Raw genomic sequence first — 20,000 nt, 5'->3', positions numbered from 1 at the left:
CCTCTGCTCGCCTCTCCGGCGTTGTGTCGCCCTCAGGCAGCCGCAGCTCATGCCTGCAGCAACAGCAGCAGCAACAGCAGCAGCAGCAGGAGCAACAGTAACAGTAACGGTAGCAGCAAGGCAGCTGTGAAGGAGTGAGGAGGAGATGCAGCAGCAGCAGCTGTTGCAGCAGCAAATCCTGCTTCAGAAGCGCATAGTACCACCAAACAACAGCCAACAGCAGCAACAGCAACAGCAGCAGCAGCAACAGCAGCAGCAGCAACAGCAGCAGCAGCAGCAGCAGCAGCAGCAAGACTTGCTGACCACCACAAGGCAATATCGCAGCAGGGGTAGAGGGCCTCCACTTCGCTTGGATCCATCTGAGAACTGTTGAAGACAAAAGGAGACAGAAAGGAGACAGAGAAGGAGACAGAAAGATAAAAAGAAGCAAATATATATAAAGAGAGATAAAAAGAAGCAAAGAGATATAAAAAGAAGCAGAGACAAAGAGGAGGCAAAAGATTAAAAGAGACGAAGGAGACAGACAGAATAAAAAGAGACAAAGATGAAGACAAAGAGAGACAAAAGTTAAAGGAGACAGAAAGAGATAAAAGAGATTAACAGAAATAAAAGATATAAAAGGAGACAGAAGAAATTAATATGCAGAGATATTAGGAGACAAAAAATACAAACAGAAAGCAAAGAGACAGATAAAGAAAGAAGAGACAGACAGCAGACGCAGAGAGAGACAGAGAGAGACAGAGATAAAGAGACAGAAAGAGAGACAGGGACAGAGATAAAGAGACAGATAAAGAAAGAGACAAAGAGACAAAAAGAAAGGAGACAGAAGGAGACAGACAGAAAGGAGACAGAAAGGAGACAGAAAGAGACAGAGACAGAAAGAAAGAGACAAAGAAAGAGAAAAGAGAGTGAGGCGGTGCTAATCCGCTCACGTGTCTCCTTTGTCTTTTGTTGTCTCCATCTTCAACCCGAACAGAGACAGTTGCTGCTGCAGCAGCAACAAACGCAGCAACAGCAGCAGCAGCAACAGCACTAAGCACCTCAGCAGCAGCGTAACGCACGTTGTAGCAGCACAAACACAACACATTCAAGCGAATGATACGCAGAGGCATGCTGCTGCTGCTGCTACTGCTGCTGCTGCTACTGCTGCTGCTGCTATTCCTGTTGCTGTTGCTGTTGCTGATGTTGCTGTTGTTGCTGCTGCTGCTGTTAAAACCAAGTCGGAACAAACACAAGGAGCTGTTTCCCTGTGCTGCTGCTGCTGCTGGTGCTGTTGCTCTGGCTGCAACTGCTGTTGCTGTAGCTGCTGCTGCTATTATTGCTGTTGCTGCCGTTGGTGCTGTTGCTGCTGCTGCTGATGTTGCTACTGCCCTTGCTTCTGCAACGTGGTGCTGTTGCTGCTGCTGCTGCTGCCTCCGTTACTGCTGTTGCTGACGTTGCTGCTATTGCTGCCGTTGCTGCTGCTGCGTGGAAGGGCTGTGGCGTCCTCTTGAGTGGAGCGAATGGCTGCTGCTGCTGTTGCTGTAGCTGCTGCTGCTACTGCTGCTGCTGCTGCTGCGGTGTCTGTACACCTCACCTCAGGGATGGGTCGAGTGTTGCTGCTAGCAATAGTGTGGAGGGTCCGCAGCTGCCTATACACCTGAAACGCACCAAGTTGAATTATTAACCTCCGCGCTGCTGTTAATTTAACTGGATCCGCAGCAGCAGCAGCAGCAGCAGCTCTAGCAGCAGCAGCAGCAGCAGCAGCAGCAACAGCAGCAGCAGCAACAGGGCCTGCTGCGGCGCATGCGTCGGCTGCCCTTGGAGGCGGTTTGGAGATAAGGAAGGCTTCCACGCATTTTTAAAAACCTCTAAACCCTAAACCCTAATCCCTAAACCCTAAACCCTAAACCCTAATTCTGGGCCTCTCAACCCCCAAGCCTTCTGCTGCTGAGGCCCTTCTCCTTTCAGTGGTTTAACTCTGTTGCCGCTGCATATAATTAAAACTTGCAGCAAAGATCTGCAGTGTACGTACACCCCACACCCCAAACACTAAACCCTAAACCCTAAACCCTAAACCCTAACAACTGCTGCTTGGCCCCCGGGCCACCACTGCAGCTGCCGCAGCAGCAGCAGCAGCAGCAGCAACAGTTGCTGCTGCTGCTGCAATTCATGAAATTAATGGTGGTCTTGCTTGGGCTTGAGATATAGTCTTAAACAGCAACACGTAACGGCAACAGCAGCAGCAACAACAGCAGCACTGCAGCAGCAGCCGCAGCAGCACTGCAGCAGCAGCAAAACGTGCAGCAGCAGCCGCAGCAACTGCAGCAGCAGCAGCAACAAAAATGAGCAACATTGCTGATTATAGCAGCTCCGTGGGAGGTGCTATTGGTGGTCCAGCGGCTTCGCTGCAGCGCCTCAATCAGCAGCCGCAGCTGCTGCAGCAGCAGCAGCAGCAGCTAGCGCAAGCAGCAATTAGGGTTACAGAGCTTTCAAACAAAGTCGTTCGTTTCACTCTCAGCAACTGCGATGTCTCCATTGCAAATGCTCTCAGAAGAGTAATGGTACGCTAAGGGTTTAGGGTTTAGGGTTTGGAGTTTCGGGCCTTACCCGGAGTCCTCCGCTTAGGGTTTAGGGTTTAGGGTTTAGGGTTTAGGGTTCAGGGTTTAGGATCTGGAGTTTAGGGTATGGGGTTTATGGCCAGTAGGAGGAGTTGAGGGTTTTGGAATTAGGGTTTAGGAATTAGGGTTTAGGGTTTGGGGTTTAGGGTTTAGGGTTTAGGGTTTAGGGTTTAGGGTTTAGGGTTTAGGGTTTAGGGTTTAGGGTTTAGGGTTTGCAGATATCGGAGGTTCCAACATTGGCAATTGATTTGGTGACGGTGTTTGAAAATACGAGCGTCTTGCATGATGAATACATCGTACATAGGTAAACCCTAAACCCTAAACCCTAAACCCTAAACCCTCAGGCTTTGTTCTACCGGTTTGCTCCTTTTCCTTCGAGGGCTGCGGCCTATAACAAGGGTTTGGGGTTTAGGGTTTAGGATTTAGGGTTTAGGGTTTGTGCTGCATCTTAGGTTGGGTTTGCTGCCCATTGACAGCTCCAACGTGGAGAGCTTCGTCTCGAGGGATGTGAGGCATCGAGGGTTTAGGGTTTAGGGTTTAGGGTTTAGGGTTTAGGTCTTAGGTTTAGGGCCTAACATCTCAGGTCATTTGGCTGCTGCTGTTGCTGCTGCCATTGCTGCTGCTGCGCCTGTAGATGCTTCTGTTGCTGCTGCAGCTGCTGGTGCATCTCCTTAGCTGCTGCTACCGCTGCTTCTGCTGCTGCTGCTGCTGCTGCTGCAGCAACAGCAGCAACAGCAAAAAGCGAGCACCTATTGCTGCAGCGTTTTTTTGGTGTTGTTTAATCTGTTGCTGCTGCTTCTAAATCTGCTGCTGCATTATCTTATCTGCTGTTTCTGCTTTTGCTTCTGCTTATGTTGCTGCTGCTGCTGCTGCTGCTGCTGCTGCTGTTATTGTTTGCTGCAGCAATGCTTATGCTCGGACCATTGCGGGCGCTGCTCTGTTAAATATTCGTTAGATGTTTCTGCGGCAGATGCAGAGACAGTCTTAGTAACGCACTCAGACTTAACCCCTGAGCGCTCTCTAGGGTTTGCTGTCTCCTTGCATCGGTCGCCGCCTCTTCCTGTCCCTTCACCCAGCGAAATGCAAGCAGAAGGAATCACAGTAATGCAAACCACCATCTAGGGTTTAGGGTTTAGGGTTTAGGGTTTAGGGCTTACAGCTTGCGGACCGGGGGCTGAGGGGCAGGCAGGGGATGGGCTTCGCGTTTGGGGTTTAGGGTTTAGGGTTTAGGGTCTAGGGTTTATGGCCAGGAACTTCGGTGAAGGGCGAAGGGGGAGGGGCACAAGATCTTGAGGGTTTAGGGTTTAGGGTTTAGGGTTTGGTTGTGCTGCTTTCAGTCGGGCATCCCCATTGTGAAGCTGCGGAAGAACCAAACTATCAGCATGTCTTGTCTTGCTACGAAAGTTAGCTTCTTCTCTCTGCTGCTGTGCTGCTGCTGCTGTGCTGCTGCTGCTGTGCTGCTGCTGCTGTGCTGCTGCTGTACTGCTGTTCTGCTGCTGTTGTTGCTGCGGCTGCTTCCTTCGTTTCTCTTTTTGTCTCCTTCACTATCCGTCAGCTGCAGCCTCAAACGCATGAGCAGCAGCAGCATTAGCAGCAGCAGCAGCAGCATTAGCAGCAGCAGCAGCAGCATTAGCATTAGCAGCAGCAGCAGCATTAGCAGCAGCAGCAGCAGCATTAGCAGCAGCAGCATTAGCAGCAGCAGCATTAGCAGCAGCAGCAGCAGCACTAGCAGCAGCAGCAGCAGCAAGATATTGTGGGGTGTACGTACAGGGCATTGGGAAGCTGCATGCGAAGTGGAGCCCGGTTGCGACAGCAACATATAAATGCAACCCGCAGATTCGCTTAAGAGAAGATTTGCTACAAGGCGTCTCCTTGCAGGCCAAGAGAGAGATGTAAGAGACACAAAGAAGAGCATTTGTTTGCTTGTCTGTCTGTCTCCTCCTGTCTTTTTATCTGTCTCCTTTTGTCTTTTTATTTGTCTCCTTTTAGCCTTTTATCTGTCTCCTTTTGTCTTTTTATCTGTCTCCTTTTGATTTTTATCTGTCTCCTTTTGTCTTTTTATCTCTCTCCTTTTGTCTCTCTTATTTCTCTCTGTCTCCTTTTTTATGTGTCTTTTGTTTGTCTCCTTTTTGTCTCCTCTTGTCTTTCTTCTGTCTCCTTTTGTCTTTCGTGTGTCTGTGTTTGTCTCCTCTTGTCTTTCTTCTGTCTCCTTTTGTCTTTTGTCTGTCTCCTTTTGTCTTTGGTTTGTCTCCTTTTGTGCAGCTGTCTCTTTCTTTGCTGATCTCTTTGTTTTATATTAATTATTTTTTTCAGTATTTGTGTTTGCTTGTTACGTATATCACCATAATAATAATTTATTATTAATATTAATATTTATATTTATATTTATATATTGTATTAATATTAATATTTATATTTATATTTATATTTATATTTACATCGTTTTGTTTATTTTATTTGTTCTTTTCTTTCTGAAGTTGTTTATTCTCCTCTCTTTTATTTGCTGCTGTTTATATTTATTTATCTATTTATTTATTTATTTATTTATTTACTTACTTACTTCTTTGTTTGTCTCCATACAAAGAAATAAACAGAAAATAAACAATAAAATAACAAAGAGATATTTCTTTCTTTCTTACATAATAAAAAGGAGACTCTTATTTTGTCTCTTTGTTTGCTTTGCTGTCTCCGAATGAAGAAACAAACAATAAATAAACATATTATATATATACTATATATATTATATATATTATATATATTTATATTTATATATTTATATTTATATATGTCTTTGTTTATTTTTTTGTTTCTCCTCAGCGCTGAGTCTTGCCCCAGAAATGTCTTCGAGGTTGAAGACGACACACACCTAGGAGGTCTGTCTCCTTTTGTCTCCTTTTGTCTCCTTTTCTGTCTCCTTTTATCTTTTTGTCTGTCTCCTTTATTCTTTTTATCTGTCTCTTTTTATCTTTTTATCTGTCTCCTTTTGTCTCCTTTTCTGTCTCCTTTCATCTTTTTATCTGTCTCCTTTTGTCTCCTTTCCTGTCTCCTTTTATCTTTTCATCTGTCTCCTTTTGTCTCTTATCTGTCTCCTTTTGTCTCCTTTTCTGCCTCCTTTTATCCTTATATGTCTCCTTTTGTCTCTTTTCCTGTCTCCTTTTATCTTTTCATCTGTCTCCTTTATTCTTTTTATCTGTCTCTTTTTATCTTTCTATCTGTCTCCTTATGTCTCCTTTTCTCTCCTTGTATCTTCTTATCTGTCTCCTTTTGTCTCTTAGCTGTCTCCTTTTGTCTTTACGCTGTCTCGCCTGTTTCGTTTTGTGTCTTTTCTCCTTCCTTTCGTCCTCTTTTCTGTCTCCTTTTGTCTCCTTTTGTCTGTTGTTGTCGCCTTTTGTCTTTGCTTGTCGCCTCATTTATTGTTTATCTGTCTCCTTTTGTCTTTGGTTGTCTCCGCGTTTATTGTTTATCTTCATCTGTCTCCTTTTGTCTCTTTGTCGCTGTTCTGTCTCCTTTTGTCTCCTTTGTTTGTTTCATCCTTTTGCATATGTCTCTTTAATAGCTGTCTCTTTCTCTGTCTCTCTTCCTGTTTGTATTTGTCTCCTTTCTTCTGTCTCCTTTTGCTGCTGCAGGCAACGGCATCCTTAGAGTAGCCAACGCCTTCGACTGCATGTAAACCTTGCTGCTGCTGCTGCTGCTGTTTCTGCTTCTGCTGTCTGCTATTGTTGTTGTCGTTGCTGCTGCTGCTGCTACTCTTGTTGCTGGTGCTGCTGCTGCTGCTACTGTTGTTGCTGTTGCTGCTGCCGCTGCTGCTGCTATAGTTGATACTACTGCTGCTTCTGTCTTCAGAGCAATTGTGCTTTTGCTGCTCTTGCCACACCGTCTGCTGCTGCTGCTGCTGCTGCTGCTGCTGCAACTTCTGCAACTGCGTCTGCTGCTGCTGCTGCTGCTGCTGCTGCTGCTGCTGCTGCAGGTACTGCAACCAGTGTTTAAAGAAAGCAAAGGAGTTGTCTCTTCGCGAGGCGGTGGAGGTGTCTCCTGATGAGCGCACCTTTCACTTCACCGTGGAGGTAAGCCGCAGTCTTTCTGTCTCCTTGCTGTCTCCTTTTGTCTTCTCTTCGTCTCCTTTGCTGTCTCCTTGCTGTCTCCTTGCTGTCTCCTTCTGTCTTCTCTTCGTCTCCTTGCTGTCTCCTTTTGTCTTCTCTTTGTCTCCGTTTTTGTCTCCCTTTTGTCTCTTTGTCTGTCTCCGTTTGTCGTCTCTTTGTCTCCTTTGCTGTCTCCTTTTGTCTTCTCTTTGTCTCCTTTTCTTTCTCCTTGTTGTCTTGTTGCGTCTGCTGTCTCCCTCGCTGTCTCCTTTTGTCTTTGTTTCTCTCCTCGTTGTCTCTGTTTGTTTTCAGTTGTCTCCTTTATCTCTTTTTCTGTCTCCGTTCTGTTGCTTTTATCTTTGTTGTGCATTCTAGGGTTTAGGGTTTAGGGTTTAGGGTTTAGGTTTCTGTCTCTGTCTCTCTCCTCTATTGTTTATCTGTTATTGCTGCTGCTTTTTTGTCTCTGCTTTATATTATAATCTGTTTGTATGTCGCAGCTACTGCTGCTGCTGCTACGTTTTGTCTCTATTTATATCTACTGTCTCCTTCTATCTCTCTTAATTATATTTCTCTTTGTGCTGCATGTAACAGCAGCAGCAAGACAGACCGCACGGGCTCACTCCTGCTGCTGCTGCTACTGCTGCTGCTACTGCTACTGCTGCTGCTGCTGCTGCTGTCTGGGGTGTATGTACAGTCTACAGGAGTGATGCCAGCGGAGAAGATTGTGCAGATGGCTTTCGATATACTCAGAAATAAATTAACAGAGTTAGAGACACATGCTGCTGCTGCTGCTGCTAGAGCGACGGGGCAGCAGCAGCACGCCGCCCCATCGGAGATGCGCTAGCAGCAGCAGCAGCAGCTGCTGCAGCAGCTCTCCAGTTGCTGCTGCAACGGCAGCTCCAGCTGCTCCTGCAGCAGGAGATCCTGCTGCTGCTGCAGCAGTAGCAGCAGCTCAAACGCTGCAGCAGCAGCAAACACTGCAGCAGCGGCAGACTCTCCTAGAGGAGCCGATAGTATTCAAACCCTAAACCCTAAACCCTCTGTTTTAACAGACTGAAACACTAAACAAAGTAAATAAACAGAGTTAGGAAGGCTGATGGTTTTGTTGTTGTGGCGATACAACACCAGACACCATTAGCAGCAGCAGCAACAGCAGCTGTTGCTGCTGCTGCTGCTGCTGCTGCTGCTGCTTCTGCTGCTGCTTCAGCTGCTACTCCCTTTTGCTGTCGCTGAAGAATTTAAAATTTATTGCTGTTTACACTCAGGCTTCTGATCCGCACCTCCTTTCTCAATGTCGATAGTGGCCTGCAGCAGCAGCAGCAGCAGCAACAGCAGCAACAGTAGCAGCAGCAGCAGCAGCAGCAGCAGCAGTAGCAGTAGCCAAGGCTGAGCACGCGAACGGTAGTGGGTCTCACACCCCCGCCTGTGTACTACATACACCTCAAACCCTAAACCCTAAACCCTAAACCCTAAACCCTTGCTCTGTGTCTCGATACCTTCTCCGCACCTTTGTGAGGACGGGGAGGTTCTTCATCAGAAGAGTCTTCTTCCTCGTCGCTTTCCTCGCTGTCGCTGCATGCGCAAACCCTAAACCCTAAACCCTAAACCCTAAACCCTAAACCCTAAACCCTAAACCCTAAACCCTAAGCCCTGCCTTGTCATCCTCTTCGCGGCCGATGCACACGCAAACCCTAAACCGTCTCTAGTCGTTCGCTGCTGTGGCTGTCACTGTTCCCCCAAACCCTAAACCCTAAACCCTAAACCCTAAACCCTCGCGTACAACTCTTCATCGTTTGCGTCGTAGTCATCGAAGTCAGAGTCATCGTCTACCTGCCCCAAGTACCAGTCAACCGCTCGGGGGATAATCTTGTCCTGAGAAGAGAAAGCAATCGGTGGTTTAGGGTTTAGGGTTTAGGGTTTGCTCATGAGGGTTTAGCGGCTACGGAGAAGGAACGACAGCTACGGTCGCTACCTCCCGAGTTAACATGCGCAAACCCTAAACCCTAAACCCTAAACCCTACCGTTTCACACCCACATATCCCAGTACCCAGATTGCACAGGAGGGTCTGAGGATAGACGATTAGGGTTTAGGGTTTGCAGATTAAGGCCTAGGGTTGGGGGACTAAGGGTTTAGGGTTTAGGGTTTGCTGTCATACTCTGATGGTGATGCCGATGTCGTAGTCTGCCTCCACGACCATCTGCAGCTCTTCAACCTGCGCGTACACCCCAAACCCTAAACCCTAAACCCTAAACCCTAAGCGCAGGAATGAACCGTGCAGGCTAAACCCTAAACTCTAATGGGTCATGCTTGACTCGTAGAAGGTTGCTTAAGGGTTTAGGGTTTAGTGGTTTGTTGTTGCGAATGTAAATAAAGAAGAGGTGTAGGGTTTGTGCTTGGCTTTAAGGGTTTAGGGTTTAGGGTTTAGGGTTTTTGCCGCGGGTATTTTGCGCTGGTTTTTTTTAACTTTCGAGGGTTTAGGATTTGTTTGCGTTAGGGTTTACGGTTTGTGCGTCTTAGGGTTTAGGGTTTAACCAGGGCATATTAGGGTTTAGGGCTTGTACAGTGTTAAGAGTTGATAAGGGTTTAAGGTTTAGGGTTTGTGCGATGTAAAGTGTTGATTAGGTTTTAGGGTTTAGGGTTTGTGCTTAGCTTTAAGGGTTGATTAGGGTTTAGGGTGTGTGTGGTGTTGATGATTGATTAGGGTGCCGTGTTAATGTGATGTTGGTGGCTGATCGATTAGGGTTTAGGGTTTAGGGTTTAGGGTTGATAATACCTCTTTTTCATCCATTTGCTGAAGCTTATCATCGGAGGGTATCTCGTGATCAGCAAAGAGGTTAAAGAAAGAGTTTGCGTCAACAGTTTCGGTGATGGTTCTAGTTTGTTTAGTTTTTCTGTTTCTTTGTCTTCTGACAACGGTCTTTTTTGTGATATCTTTATTCTTCTCCCACATGATAGATGTCCCTTTTGTTCTTATTAACTCAGCACCTCTACCTCCTTCTCCTACTGCCAGCCAGTACTCTTTAATTAGAGTTAAAGGCGTAAAGAAAGGGTTCTCAGCGAACTCAAACTTAAGACGAAAACTCTCGCCGTGGGCAGTCTCTACTTCTATATTACCCTCTTCTTTCTTGTCCTCAAGCGGCGCAGACAACCATTCACAGGTTATATCTTTCAGATAAGATAGAGGCCCCTCATCATACTCCTCAATTATGTCTGCAAGCAATCTATTCGCTTTTAGAGCTCGCAGCCAGAATGATGGTAAACCCTGCAAACAAAACCCTAAACCCTAAACCCTAAACCCTAAACCCTAAACCCTAATTTTACACCCCAAAAAACGGATTGAAACAAATACATGCAGCACTATATCCGATTATAAACCCTAAAACACTAAACCCTCCTAAACCCTCCTAAACCCTAAACCCTAAACCCTGCTAAACCCTAAACCCTAAACCCTAAACCCTAATTCTATCATACAGGAGTGCCAGTAGTCTCCTTTTCTGCTGCTTGATCCCCTGCAGGGTTTGCTGTGGCTGCGAGAACTTCTAGCCGCTCTTTGTAAAGAGGTTTATACTTTTCTTCATACTCTAGTTTAAGCCGCAGCACATCTGCTTCAAACCGAGCAGACAATGCAGAGTGCTCCTCCTAAGACACACAAGCAGCAGCAGCAGCAGCAGCAGCAGCAGCAGCAGCAGCAGCAGCAGCAGCAGCAGCAGCAGCAGTGGTGGTGGTGGTAGCAGTGGTTAGTAGTAAGGAAGGGAAGGAGAAGGTGCAGCAATAATGAGAAAGCTGCATAAGAAGCTGTTGCTGCTGCTGCTAATGTTGCTGCTGCTGCTACGGCTTCTGCTGCTGCTGCTTCTGCTGCTGCTGGGGTGTACCTGCAGCTGCTTCAGCTTAAGAACTGCTGCTCTCTCCGAAGCAGATAAAGAATCTTCTACCCCCGCCAACACAGAGTCTCCTCCTTCTGAACAGCAGCAACAAACATAACATTAAAACCCTTTTGCTGCTGCTGCTGCTGCTGCTGCTGCTGCCGGTGCTGCTGCTGCAGCTTCTACTGGTGCTGATGCTGATGCTGCGGCAACTGCTGCAGCAAATGTTGCAGCAATAAGCTATAAGCAGCAGCAAAGGAGCCGAAGCAGCAGACATAACATTAGATAAAGTGGAGCCCGTGTCCCACAAACCCTAAACCCTAAACCCTAAACCCTAAACCCTAAACCCTAAACCCCTGCGACTCACCAACAGTGACTCTCTGGAGTGCCCCAGCAAGGGCCTCCATTTCCTGCAGACGAACAGAAGAACGCCTTCGATGGCCAGTAAACCCTAAACCCTAAACCCTAAACCCTAAACCCTAGGGCTACACACACACGCTGTGGATGGTGTTAGTAGGCTGAGGGTTTGGAGGAGGTTCGCCTTACCTTTTTTTCTTGAGCCATTTGTAGAATATGCGACGAGGGTTTAGAAGTTAGGGTTTAGGGTTTAGGGTTTAGGGTTTAGGGTTTAGGGTTTAGGGTTGAGATAGGAAAAGCAGAGAGAAGCAGAAGCAGCAGCAGCAAAGACAAACCGCAGCACAGCCTTCACTGCAATAAGAATAATAACATAAAGCCTCCGTTTAATCTTTAGGGTTTAGGGTTTAGGGTTTAGGGTTTGTAGAAGCTCAGCCCTCTTTAGGCGCCGCCCCACTCATCCGCTGCCTGCCGGGCCGCAGCCCCATGACTCAAACCCTAAACCCTAAACCCTAAACCCTAAACCCTAGCAGTTAACTGGTAAACCCTTAAAGCAAATGCTAATGAGGGTTTCTATACCAAATAAAACAACAAGAAAAATAAACAACATATAGCGAGACCCAGCACTACAAATCATCCTGCTGCTGGGGGGCCCCCGAAGCAGCAGCAGCAGCAGCAGCAGCAGCAGCGGAAGCAGCAGCAGCAGCGGCGGCTTTAGCACACAAGCAGTTACAATTCAATCTCTAAACCCAAAACCCTAAACCCTAAACCCTAAACCCTTAAATCCAAGCCAACGGGGGCCCCTACTCACCAATCAATAGACAGCTTCAATAACAACAGGGCCCCTATGTCTGATGCAACAGATGGAGGGCCCCCAGAGGGGCCCCCTGCTGAGGCCCCCCAGACCCTCACTACAAACCATGCAGCCTCAGGGGGCCCCCGGGGGGCCCCCCAGGCCTTAGGGGGTCCCCGGGTGGCCCCCCAAGACACCCATCAAGGGGGGGGCCCCCCGGGGGGCCCCCAGGGAGGGCCCCCAGGGGGCCCCCAGGAGACACCCCAGGGCTGGGGCCATCAGGGGGACCCTCAGGAGACACCCCAGGGTGGGGGCCCCCAACGAGGCTTTCAGGTGGGCCCCCTGGGGGGCCCCCAGGTTGAGGAGGCAAGTAAAGATAATCAATTATATTTAAAGGCGGTGAAGGAGTTGTCAGAGGCACCGAAGATGAAGCTGGGGTTAGAAGACGTAGAAAAAGTTGCGGCAGCTCTGGGAAACCCTCAGCAGAAATTTAATGTTATTCATGTTGCTGGTAAGATAGGGTTTAGGGTTTAGAGGGTTTAGAGGGTTTAGAGGGTTTAGAGGGTTAAAAGGGTTGCGAAGAGGGTTTAGGGTTTGCGGTGGGGAAGCCATGAAGGGCGGAGTAGGAAGACACAGTAGACGAAGATGTTTTTAATCCGTGCTGCAGCTGCAAGAGGGATTAGGGTTTAGGGTTTAGGGTTTAGGGTTTGTGGTTAAACATCTTCAGGAACGAACGGAAAGGGGAGTGTATGCACGAAGGTGGCCGCCTGTTTGATGGCGAAAGGTATGCAGACTTCAAGGGTTTAGGGTTTAGGGTTTTGTCTAAGGTTATGTGTCTGTGAGCGTCTAGGGTTTAGGGTTTAGGGTTTAGTGTTAACTGTAAAGTGCCATTGTAGTGGTTATACAGGCGGCTACCGTCGACGGTGTAGAGGATATAGGGATTAGGGTTTACGGTTTAAGGTTTAGGGTTTAGGGTTTGCATTGTACGTGGAGGGTTTAGGGTTTATGGTTTGCGTTGCGCGCATCGGTTTGCGTGGGTTTAGGGTTTAGGGTTTAGGGTGTATTGTTTAGGGTTTGCTTTCCACGCGGCGGGTTGCAGGTTTAGTGTTTAGGGTTTAGTGTTTAGGGTTTAGGGTTTAGGGTTTAGGGTTTAGGGTTTGCGTGTCAGGTTCTCGCGTGGGTGTATTTACATCACCTCATTTGTGTTGTTTGCGGGAGCGCTTTGCGGTGAACGGCGAATTAATTAGCGAAAATAAATTTGTGCACGCGATGAGCAAAGTTAAACGAGCAGCTCAAGAGGTTGGGGTCTCCCTTACCTTCTTTGAGGTATGCAGCTAGCTAGCTAGCTGGCTAGCTAGCTGACTAGCTAGCTAGCTAGCTGGTTAGCTATCTGAGCTAGCCAGACAGCTAGATAGATAAATATGCAAATGGGGAGCTAGCTAGCTAACTAGCTATATATATATATATATATATATATATAGATCGATAGATGCTCAGCTAGCTAGCTAGCTAGCTAGCCAGCTAGCCAGCCGCTCGCTGACTGCCGCAGCAACTCAACGTATATGCACGTATGTATATACATACATATAAATATATATATATATATTTATTTATTTATTAGTGTATGTGTGTGGGGATGCATGTAAGATTTGCAGCTTAATAGCGTATATCTTCTTCGCTGAGAGCAGCGTTGACTGGGCTTTGCTCGAAGTCGGTCTCGGCGGTCGGCTCGACGCCACCAACATCGTCGCAAACCCCAAGTGCTGCGTCATCACCTCCATCGGTAGCCTCCTACTGCTGCTGCTGCTGCTGCTGCTGATGATGATGATGTGAATGCTGTTGCTGCTGCTGATGCTGATGATGTGAATGCTGCTGCTGCTGCTGCTGTTGATGTGAATGCTGCTGCTGCTGCTGATGATGATGATGTGAATGCTGTTGCTGCTGCTGCTGCTGCTGATGATGATGATGTGAATGCTGCTGCTGCTGCTGATGATGATGATGATGATGATGGTGCTGCTGCTGATGATGATGATGTGAATGCTGCTGCTGCTACTGCTGTTGCTGCTGCTACTGCTGTTGCTACTGCTACTGCTGCTGCTGCTGCTGTGAATGCTGCCGATGTGAATGCTGATGCTGTGGGTGCTGACGTGGATGCTGCTGCTGATGTGAATGCTGCTGCTGCTGCTGCTGATGTGGCTGCTGCTGCTGCTGGTGGAGATCCTGCTGATTTCACTGTCACTTTGGTGTCTCCCTTTATTTGTTTCTGTCTCCTTTTAACTCTCTCCTCATGACTGTCTCCTTCTACCTATCTAAGTCTAATTTGAGTGTCTCCTTTTAACTGTCTCCTTTCAACTGCCCAATCCAGCTGTCTCCTTTTACCTGTCTCTTCCTGTCTAACTGTCTCTTCCTGTCTAACTGTCTCTTCCTGTCTACCTGTCTCTTCCTGTCTACCTGTCTCTTCCTGTCTAACTGTCTCTTTCTGTCAAACTGTCTCCTTTGATTGCATTTGTTTGAAGGCTGGGACCACATGAACATTTTGGGTAATTCTTTGGAGGCGATTGCGACGGAGAAGGCCAAAATAATTAAGAAGAATGCCGGAGTAGTGCTTGGTGCGATTAAATAAAAAGAGACATTTAAATACATTTAATATTAAACAAATAAACAATAAATTATATATTAAACAAATAAACAAATAAATAAATAAATAAATAAATAAACGGTAAATAAGGGGATAAGCAGGAACATTGTAAATGTAATCATCATCATCAGCAGCATCAGCAGCAGCAGCAGCAGCAGCATGATCTTTATCAGCAGCAGCAGCATCAGTAGCATCAGTAGCAGCATCAGCAGCAGCAGCAGCAGCAGTAGCAGCAGCAGTAGCAGGTGTATGTTGTCTCTGTTCAGGGCCTACTGCTGCATGCTGGCCGATATTTTTGGAGACAGCTGCTGCGCTGCAGTGCGATGTTTGGGAGGTGAAAGGAGACCCTCGAGGAGACACCTTTGATGCTGAAAATAGCAGAATAGCAGAGTAAGCAATTATATTAACAAGGGCTCTAATTAACTGTCTCCAACTGTCTCTCTTTGTTGCTTTCTGCGGTTAATCGCATCAGCTGTCTCCCCGTGTGTCTGTCTGTCTCCTTTGCCCCTGCTGCTTCTGCTGCTGCTGCTGCTGTTCGTGCTGCTGCTGCTGCTGTTGTTGTTGTTGTTGTTGTTGTTGTTGGCTTAGAGTTTCGTTGAGTGTCTCCTCTGGTGTCAGTGTGTCTCCCTTTGTTTTTTTGTCTCCTCCTGTCTCCTCTGCTGTCTTGTCTCCTTTTTGTTTCTTTCCGTCTCCATTTTTGTTTCTTTCTGTCTCCTTTTGTTTTGACTTTGTCTCATCCTTATATCTTTTCTGTCTCCTTTGGCTTCTTCTCGGTCCTTTAATCTCCTTCGTATCTCCTTGCTGTCTCCTTTTGTCTTCAAGTGCCTCCTTTTGTCTCCTTGTGTCTCCTTTCGCTTTGCTTTATCTCTTCCTTGTCTCCTTTTTGTCTCCTATCTGTTATTTGTTTGTCTTTAAGAGGAGACGGTTTATAGCCCTTTTATGCGCATATGCTGCTGTCTCTGTTTCTTCTCCTGGGGGGTAGATATGTCTCCTTATATCTGTCTCCTTTTATATATTTTAATTTCTTTGTGTCTCCTTTTGTCTCCGTTTGCTGCTGTCTACGCAGCACTGTTGTGCAGCAGGTACTGCGCTTAGATCTACCTTCTTCTCGCCTTGCTGCTGCTCTCAGCAGCTGTCCCCCCATGAGGGGACAGCTCCTTTCGGAGCAGCAGCTGCGTGTTGCTGCTCGTCTCTGCAGCAGCAGCAGCAGCAGCAGCACGCAGCTTGAAACAGAAGATTCGGATCTCCCTGTCCCTCAGGCTGTTATATTGGATGTGGGGCATAATGAGAGCGCCTTAGAGCGTCTCTTCCAGGTATATTTTCTTATTGCTGTTGCTGCTGCTGCTGCTGCTGCTGCTGCTGCTGCTGTTGCTGCTGCTGCTGCTGCTCCTGCTGCTCGTGGTGCTTTGGAGCAGTAACGGTTTCTTTTTACTGTCTCTTTTGCTGTCTGTTTGTCTCTCTTTCCCTATCTCCTTTTTGTTTCTCTTTTTTTGTCTCTTCTTGTCTCCCTTTTGTCTCTTCTTGTCTCCATCTTTGTCTCCTTTTGTCTCCTTTTTTATCTCGTTTTTGTCTCCTTTTTTTGACTCGTCCTTTTATCTCTTTGTCTCTTTTTTATCGCCTTTATTGTTGCCTCTTCAATACCTTTTAGCCTCCTTTATTGTCTCTGTTTGTCTCCTATCTGCTTTGTCTCTCTTTGTCTCCTTTATTGTCTCCTTCATTGTCTCCTTCATTGTCTCCTTCGTTGTCCCCTTCACTGTCTCCCTTTCTCCTTTTCTATCGTTTTTATTGTCTCTTTGATTGTCTCTTTTATTGTCTCCTTGATTGTCTCCTTTATTGTCTCCTTTACTGTCTCCTTTTCTACATCTTTTACTGTCTCCTTTTCTATCTCTTTTACTGTCTCCTTTTCTATCTTTTCAATTGTCTCCTTGATTGTCCCCTTTATTGTCTCTTTTATTGTCTCCTTGACTGTCTCCTTTTCTATCTCTTTTACTGTCTCCTTTGCTATCTCTTTTACTGTCTCCTTTGCTGTCTCTTTTACTGTCTCCTTTAGATGGTAGGCTATCGATTCTTCGGAGCCTCGGTGCGCATTTTTTGCTGTCTCTCTAACGATCGCTCCCCAGACATTCTGCGACCTGCACTGGCTCAGTTTTTCTTTCCTTTAAACAATAGACTTAAAGTAAACCCTAAACCCTAAACCCTAAACCCTGAACGTTAGGCCTGCTCACGAGCTTTCTTTATATGCCCGCTGTCTCCGGAGGTTTATTTTTTCTCGCTTTTGCTGTCTCTCTTTTTTGTTTTGTTCTGCTGTCTGTCTCCTTTTGTCTTCTCTTTGTCTCCTCTTTGTCTCCTCATTGTCTCTTCCCTCATATATATATATATATATATATATATTTATACTTATATACATATACGTATATATGTATACAGCAATATAGATCTGTTATGTTTTTATATTATCTCTTCTGTCTCCTCGTGTCTCCCTTTGTCTCTTCTCTGTCTCCTCATTCTTCATACCCTTTCTCGCTTATATCTTTCGTCTCTTTTTGTTTCTTTTTGTCTCCTTTTGTCTCTTTTGCTTTGTTTATTATATTCCCAGTTTGTCTGGTTTAGGGTTTAGGGTTTAGGGTTTAGGGTTTTGTCTCTCTTGCTTGCATTTTGTCTTAGGGTCTTTACGTCGCTACAGCCGACCATCCTCGGGTTCAGGAGACAGCCGCAATTTTCGAGCAAATTGTCTCCTCTTCTAACTTTGATGCGGAGTACTACTTTATCCGTCTCCTTTTATCTGTCTCCTTTTATCTGTCTCCTTTTATCTGTCTCCTTTTATCTGTCTCCTTTTATCTGTCTTCTGTCTCTGTTTCTGTCTCCTCTCTCTCTCTCTCTCTATATATATATATATATATATGTATATATATATATATTGTTTCTTTATCTGTTTCTTGTCTCTTTATATATCTCTCCCTTCTCTTTATATATCTTCTGTCTATATATATACATATATATATATACTTATTTATATATATATACGTATACATCTGCTTTCTCTATATATATGTTCTGTCTCTTTATATGGTTTATCTCCCTGCTGTCTCCTTGAGCTGTCTCCTCATATTTATTTTCTTCTCTACCATTGCTTTGATTTTCTCGCGTTCTCTCATCTGTCTCCTTTTGCTGCCTTTCTTTAGAGGGTCCTTTATAGGCACTTCAGCTGCTGCTTCTGTTGCTGCTGCTGTTGCGGCTGCTGCTGCTGCTGCCATTGCTGCTGCTGCTTCTGCTGCTGCTGCTTTTGCTACTACTACTACTGCTGCTGCTGCTGCTGAATGCTTGAGTGTCTCCTTTTGTGTGTCTGTCTCCTTTTAGTCTCCGCCGTTTGATAGAGGAGGGTATTATGCAGTTGTCTCTCTGGCTTAAAGACGAGCAGCATGAGGAGACACAGCAGCAGCAGCAGCAGCAGGAAGCCGACATCATGCAGCATGCGCAACAGATCCGCCCAGGCAAGTCCCCGCTGCTGCTGCTGCTGCTGCTGCTGTTTCTGCTGCTGCTGTTTCTGCCGATGCTGCTCCTGTTGGAGATCGTGTTGCTGCTGCTGGTTTGCTTTAGCTGCGAATGTTGCAGTGTTGTTGTTGCTGCTGCTGCTGCTGTTGCTGTTGCTGCAGGTACACTGCCTCAGCTGCTGCGCAAAGCATTTGCTGCTGCTGCTGCTGATGCTTCTGTGTTGGTGGTTTGTGGGAGCTTCTTCATGATGCGGGAAGTCATGCAGACCTTCGGACTGGCTGACGGTAAGGGTTTAGGGTTTAGGGTTTAGGGTTTAGGGTTCTAGGGTTTAGGGTTTTAGGGTTTAGGGTGTAGGGCTGAGGGTTTAGGAAGTTCAGACGTACTGCTCCTCGGGAGTCGACATGCTGGCTAAAAATCTTTGACTCATGCTTAAGGGTTTAGGGTTTAGGGTTTAGGGTTTAGGGTTTAGGGTTTGCGATTGTTGCAGGCCCTATTGACCCCGTCGATATGAACGAGAGAATGCCCACACCGCCATAGGGCGTTACAAACTGCAGCAGCAGCAGCAGCTGCAGCAGCAACAGCAGCAGCAATGTTAGCAGCAACAGGAACAGCAGTAACAACAGCAGCAGATGCAACACGAGCAGCAACAACAACAGCAGCAGCAGCAGCAGCAGCCTCAGAATTTTTATATATTTATTTTAATTATGTATATATTTAATTAACAGCAGCAGACAGTCCTAACCGGGTTGTCTGTGTGAGGCTGCGCACCCTAAACCCTAAACCCTAAACCCTAAACCCCAAAGTATCCTTATACCATTTTCGGTCTCTTGTTTGCCTTGAATTTGTTTTTTTAATATTTATTCTTCAGGTGTACGCGCAGCTCCAACTGCTGCATTCGTTGTTTGTTTACAAAGGGTTTATGCATACAAGTAGCGAGGCAGTAGATTTTAGGGTTTAGACCTGACGGTTTAGGGTTTAGGGTTTAGGGTTTAGTTGCTCGGGGGTAGGTCCTCCAGTTATAGTGAGCAGTGTTTAGGGTTTAGGGTTTAGGGTGTTGGTCTATAGGCTTCAGAAGTGTTCAGCAACTGCAGCCAGCTGTAGGGTTTGCTGCTGGCACTGCTGCCGTTGCTGCTGCTGTTGCTGCTGCAGCTGCTGCTGCTGCTGCTGCTGTTTCTGCTGCTGCAGCTATTGCGTTGGTGTGTATAGTGAGGGATATTTTAGTTAATAAAAAGAAGTAAAGGTGTTTTATTATTATGTAGATTCATTTAATTTAATTTAATTGTTTATTTAAAACAAAAAAATATAAATTTATCTTTATTTATCTTAGGACTGCATTGGGGTGTATATGCAGCTCTGGTGTCTTCAGGTGTATGCGTACTGAAGCTCAAGTGTATGTAAAGACTTCAATAATAATAATAATAGTAATAATAACTAATAATAATAGTAGTAATAATAATTAATATTAATAAATTGTAATAATAATAAATAATAATAGTAATTAATAATAATAAATAATAGTAATAATAAATAATAATAATTTATAATAATTAATAATAATAATAATAATAACTAATAATAATAATAATAACTAATAATAATAATAACAACTAATAATAATAATTAATAAATAATAATAATAATAATAATGCTGGTAATTAAATATACTTTTTCATAACAGAACAAAACAACAAGAGACGGGAGACACTGGAACATAACTGCATGCTGCTGCTGCTGCTGCTGCAGAGTTGCTGCTGCTGTTACTGCAGCCGTTGCTGTTGCTACAGGATGCAAAGACCTAACAGCAGCACCAGCAGCAGCAGCAGTTGCTGTTGCTGCTGCTGCTGCCTGTAAGGAGAATACTTAAATTTGCATTTGCAGGCTGTGACAGAAACAGGGTTGTTGTTGTTGCTGCTGCTGCTGCTGCAGTTGCTGCAGCAGCAGCAACAGCTGTTCAAAGAGAAAGCAGCAGCAGCAGCAGCGTGTTGAGTAGCTGACTAGGTCAACAAAACTGTTGCTGCTCCTGCTGCTCCTTCACCTGTTGTTGCTGCTCTTGGAGCGGCCTTACTTGCTCCCGCAGAAGCATCTGCATCTGCTGCTGCATGCGTTGCTGCAGCAGTTGCTGCTGGTGGTGTTGCTGCTGTGGCAGTTGCTACAGCAGCAGCAGCAGCAGCAGCAGCTTA

General features: G+C 46.0%; 4 protein-coding genes across 4 annotated transcripts in view; 2 read left to right on the top strand and 2 right to left on the bottom strand.

Annotated features, from left to right (window-relative positions):
• The window catches only part of EAH_00015730 (26S proteasome non-ATPase regulatory subunit, putative), a gene marked incomplete at both ends in the record, with an annotated part of 3,812 nt that extends 3,453 nt beyond the window's left edge, over positions 1-359 (bottom strand). The window contains 2 exons of the mRNA XM_013394067.1: positions 1-53; positions 304-359. The exon at positions 1-53 is cut by the window's left edge and continues 36 nt beyond it. Coding sequence (XP_013249521.1) covers positions 1-53; positions 304-359 — 109 coding nt within the window. The remainder of the gene's footprint in view (positions 54-303) is intronic.
• A 1,965-nt stretch (positions 360-2,324) lies between these two features.
• On the top strand, positions 2,325-4,423 carry EAH_00015720 (DNA-directed RNA polymerase II, putative; the record flags this gene model as incomplete). The annotated part of the gene is made up of 5 exons (XM_013394066.1): positions 2,325-2,543; positions 2,819-2,904; positions 3,053-3,107; positions 3,760-3,803; positions 4,156-4,423. 5 exons carry the CDS (start codon positions 2,325-2,327, stop codon positions 4,421-4,423), a joined length of 672 nt encoding a protein of 223 aa, XP_013249520.1.
• Positions 4,424-7,967: 3,544 nt separating this feature from the next.
• EAH_00015710 (nucleosome assembly protein, putative) lies at positions 7,968-10,950 on the bottom strand (the record flags this gene model as incomplete). The annotated part of the gene is made up of 8 exons (XM_013394065.1): positions 7,968-7,984; positions 8,187-8,251; positions 8,460-8,551; positions 8,836-8,892; positions 9,454-9,942; positions 10,152-10,319; positions 10,553-10,638; positions 10,911-10,950. The coding sequence occupies 8 exons, from the start codon at positions 10,948-10,950 to the stop codon at positions 7,968-7,970; spliced, it is 1,014 nt and encodes a 337-aa protein (XP_013249519.1).
• Positions 10,951-11,744: 794 nt separating this feature from the next.
• Positions 11,745-18,357, top strand: EAH_00015700 (folylpolyglutamate synthase, putative; the record flags this gene model as incomplete). Its single annotated transcript, XM_013394064.1, has 9 exons — positions 11,745-12,201; positions 12,418-12,474; positions 12,859-13,016; positions 13,478-13,933; positions 14,648-14,718; positions 15,395-15,641; positions 16,993-17,098; positions 17,982-18,104; positions 18,308-18,357. 9 exons carry the CDS (start codon positions 11,745-11,747, stop codon positions 18,355-18,357), a joined length of 1,725 nt encoding a protein of 574 aa, XP_013249518.1.
• Between the last annotated feature and the right edge of the window lie 1,643 nt (positions 18,358-20,000).

This window comes from Eimeria acervulina, genomic scaffold (genome assembly GCF_000499425.1).
Source record: "Eimeria acervulina Houghton genomic scaffold, Eah_scaff95, whole genome shotgun sequence".
Classification (NCBI taxonomy): domain Eukaryota; phylum Apicomplexa; class Conoidasida; order Eucoccidiorida; family Eimeriidae; genus Eimeria; species Eimeria acervulina.
This window is presented reverse-complemented; position numbering and strand designations above follow the sequence as displayed.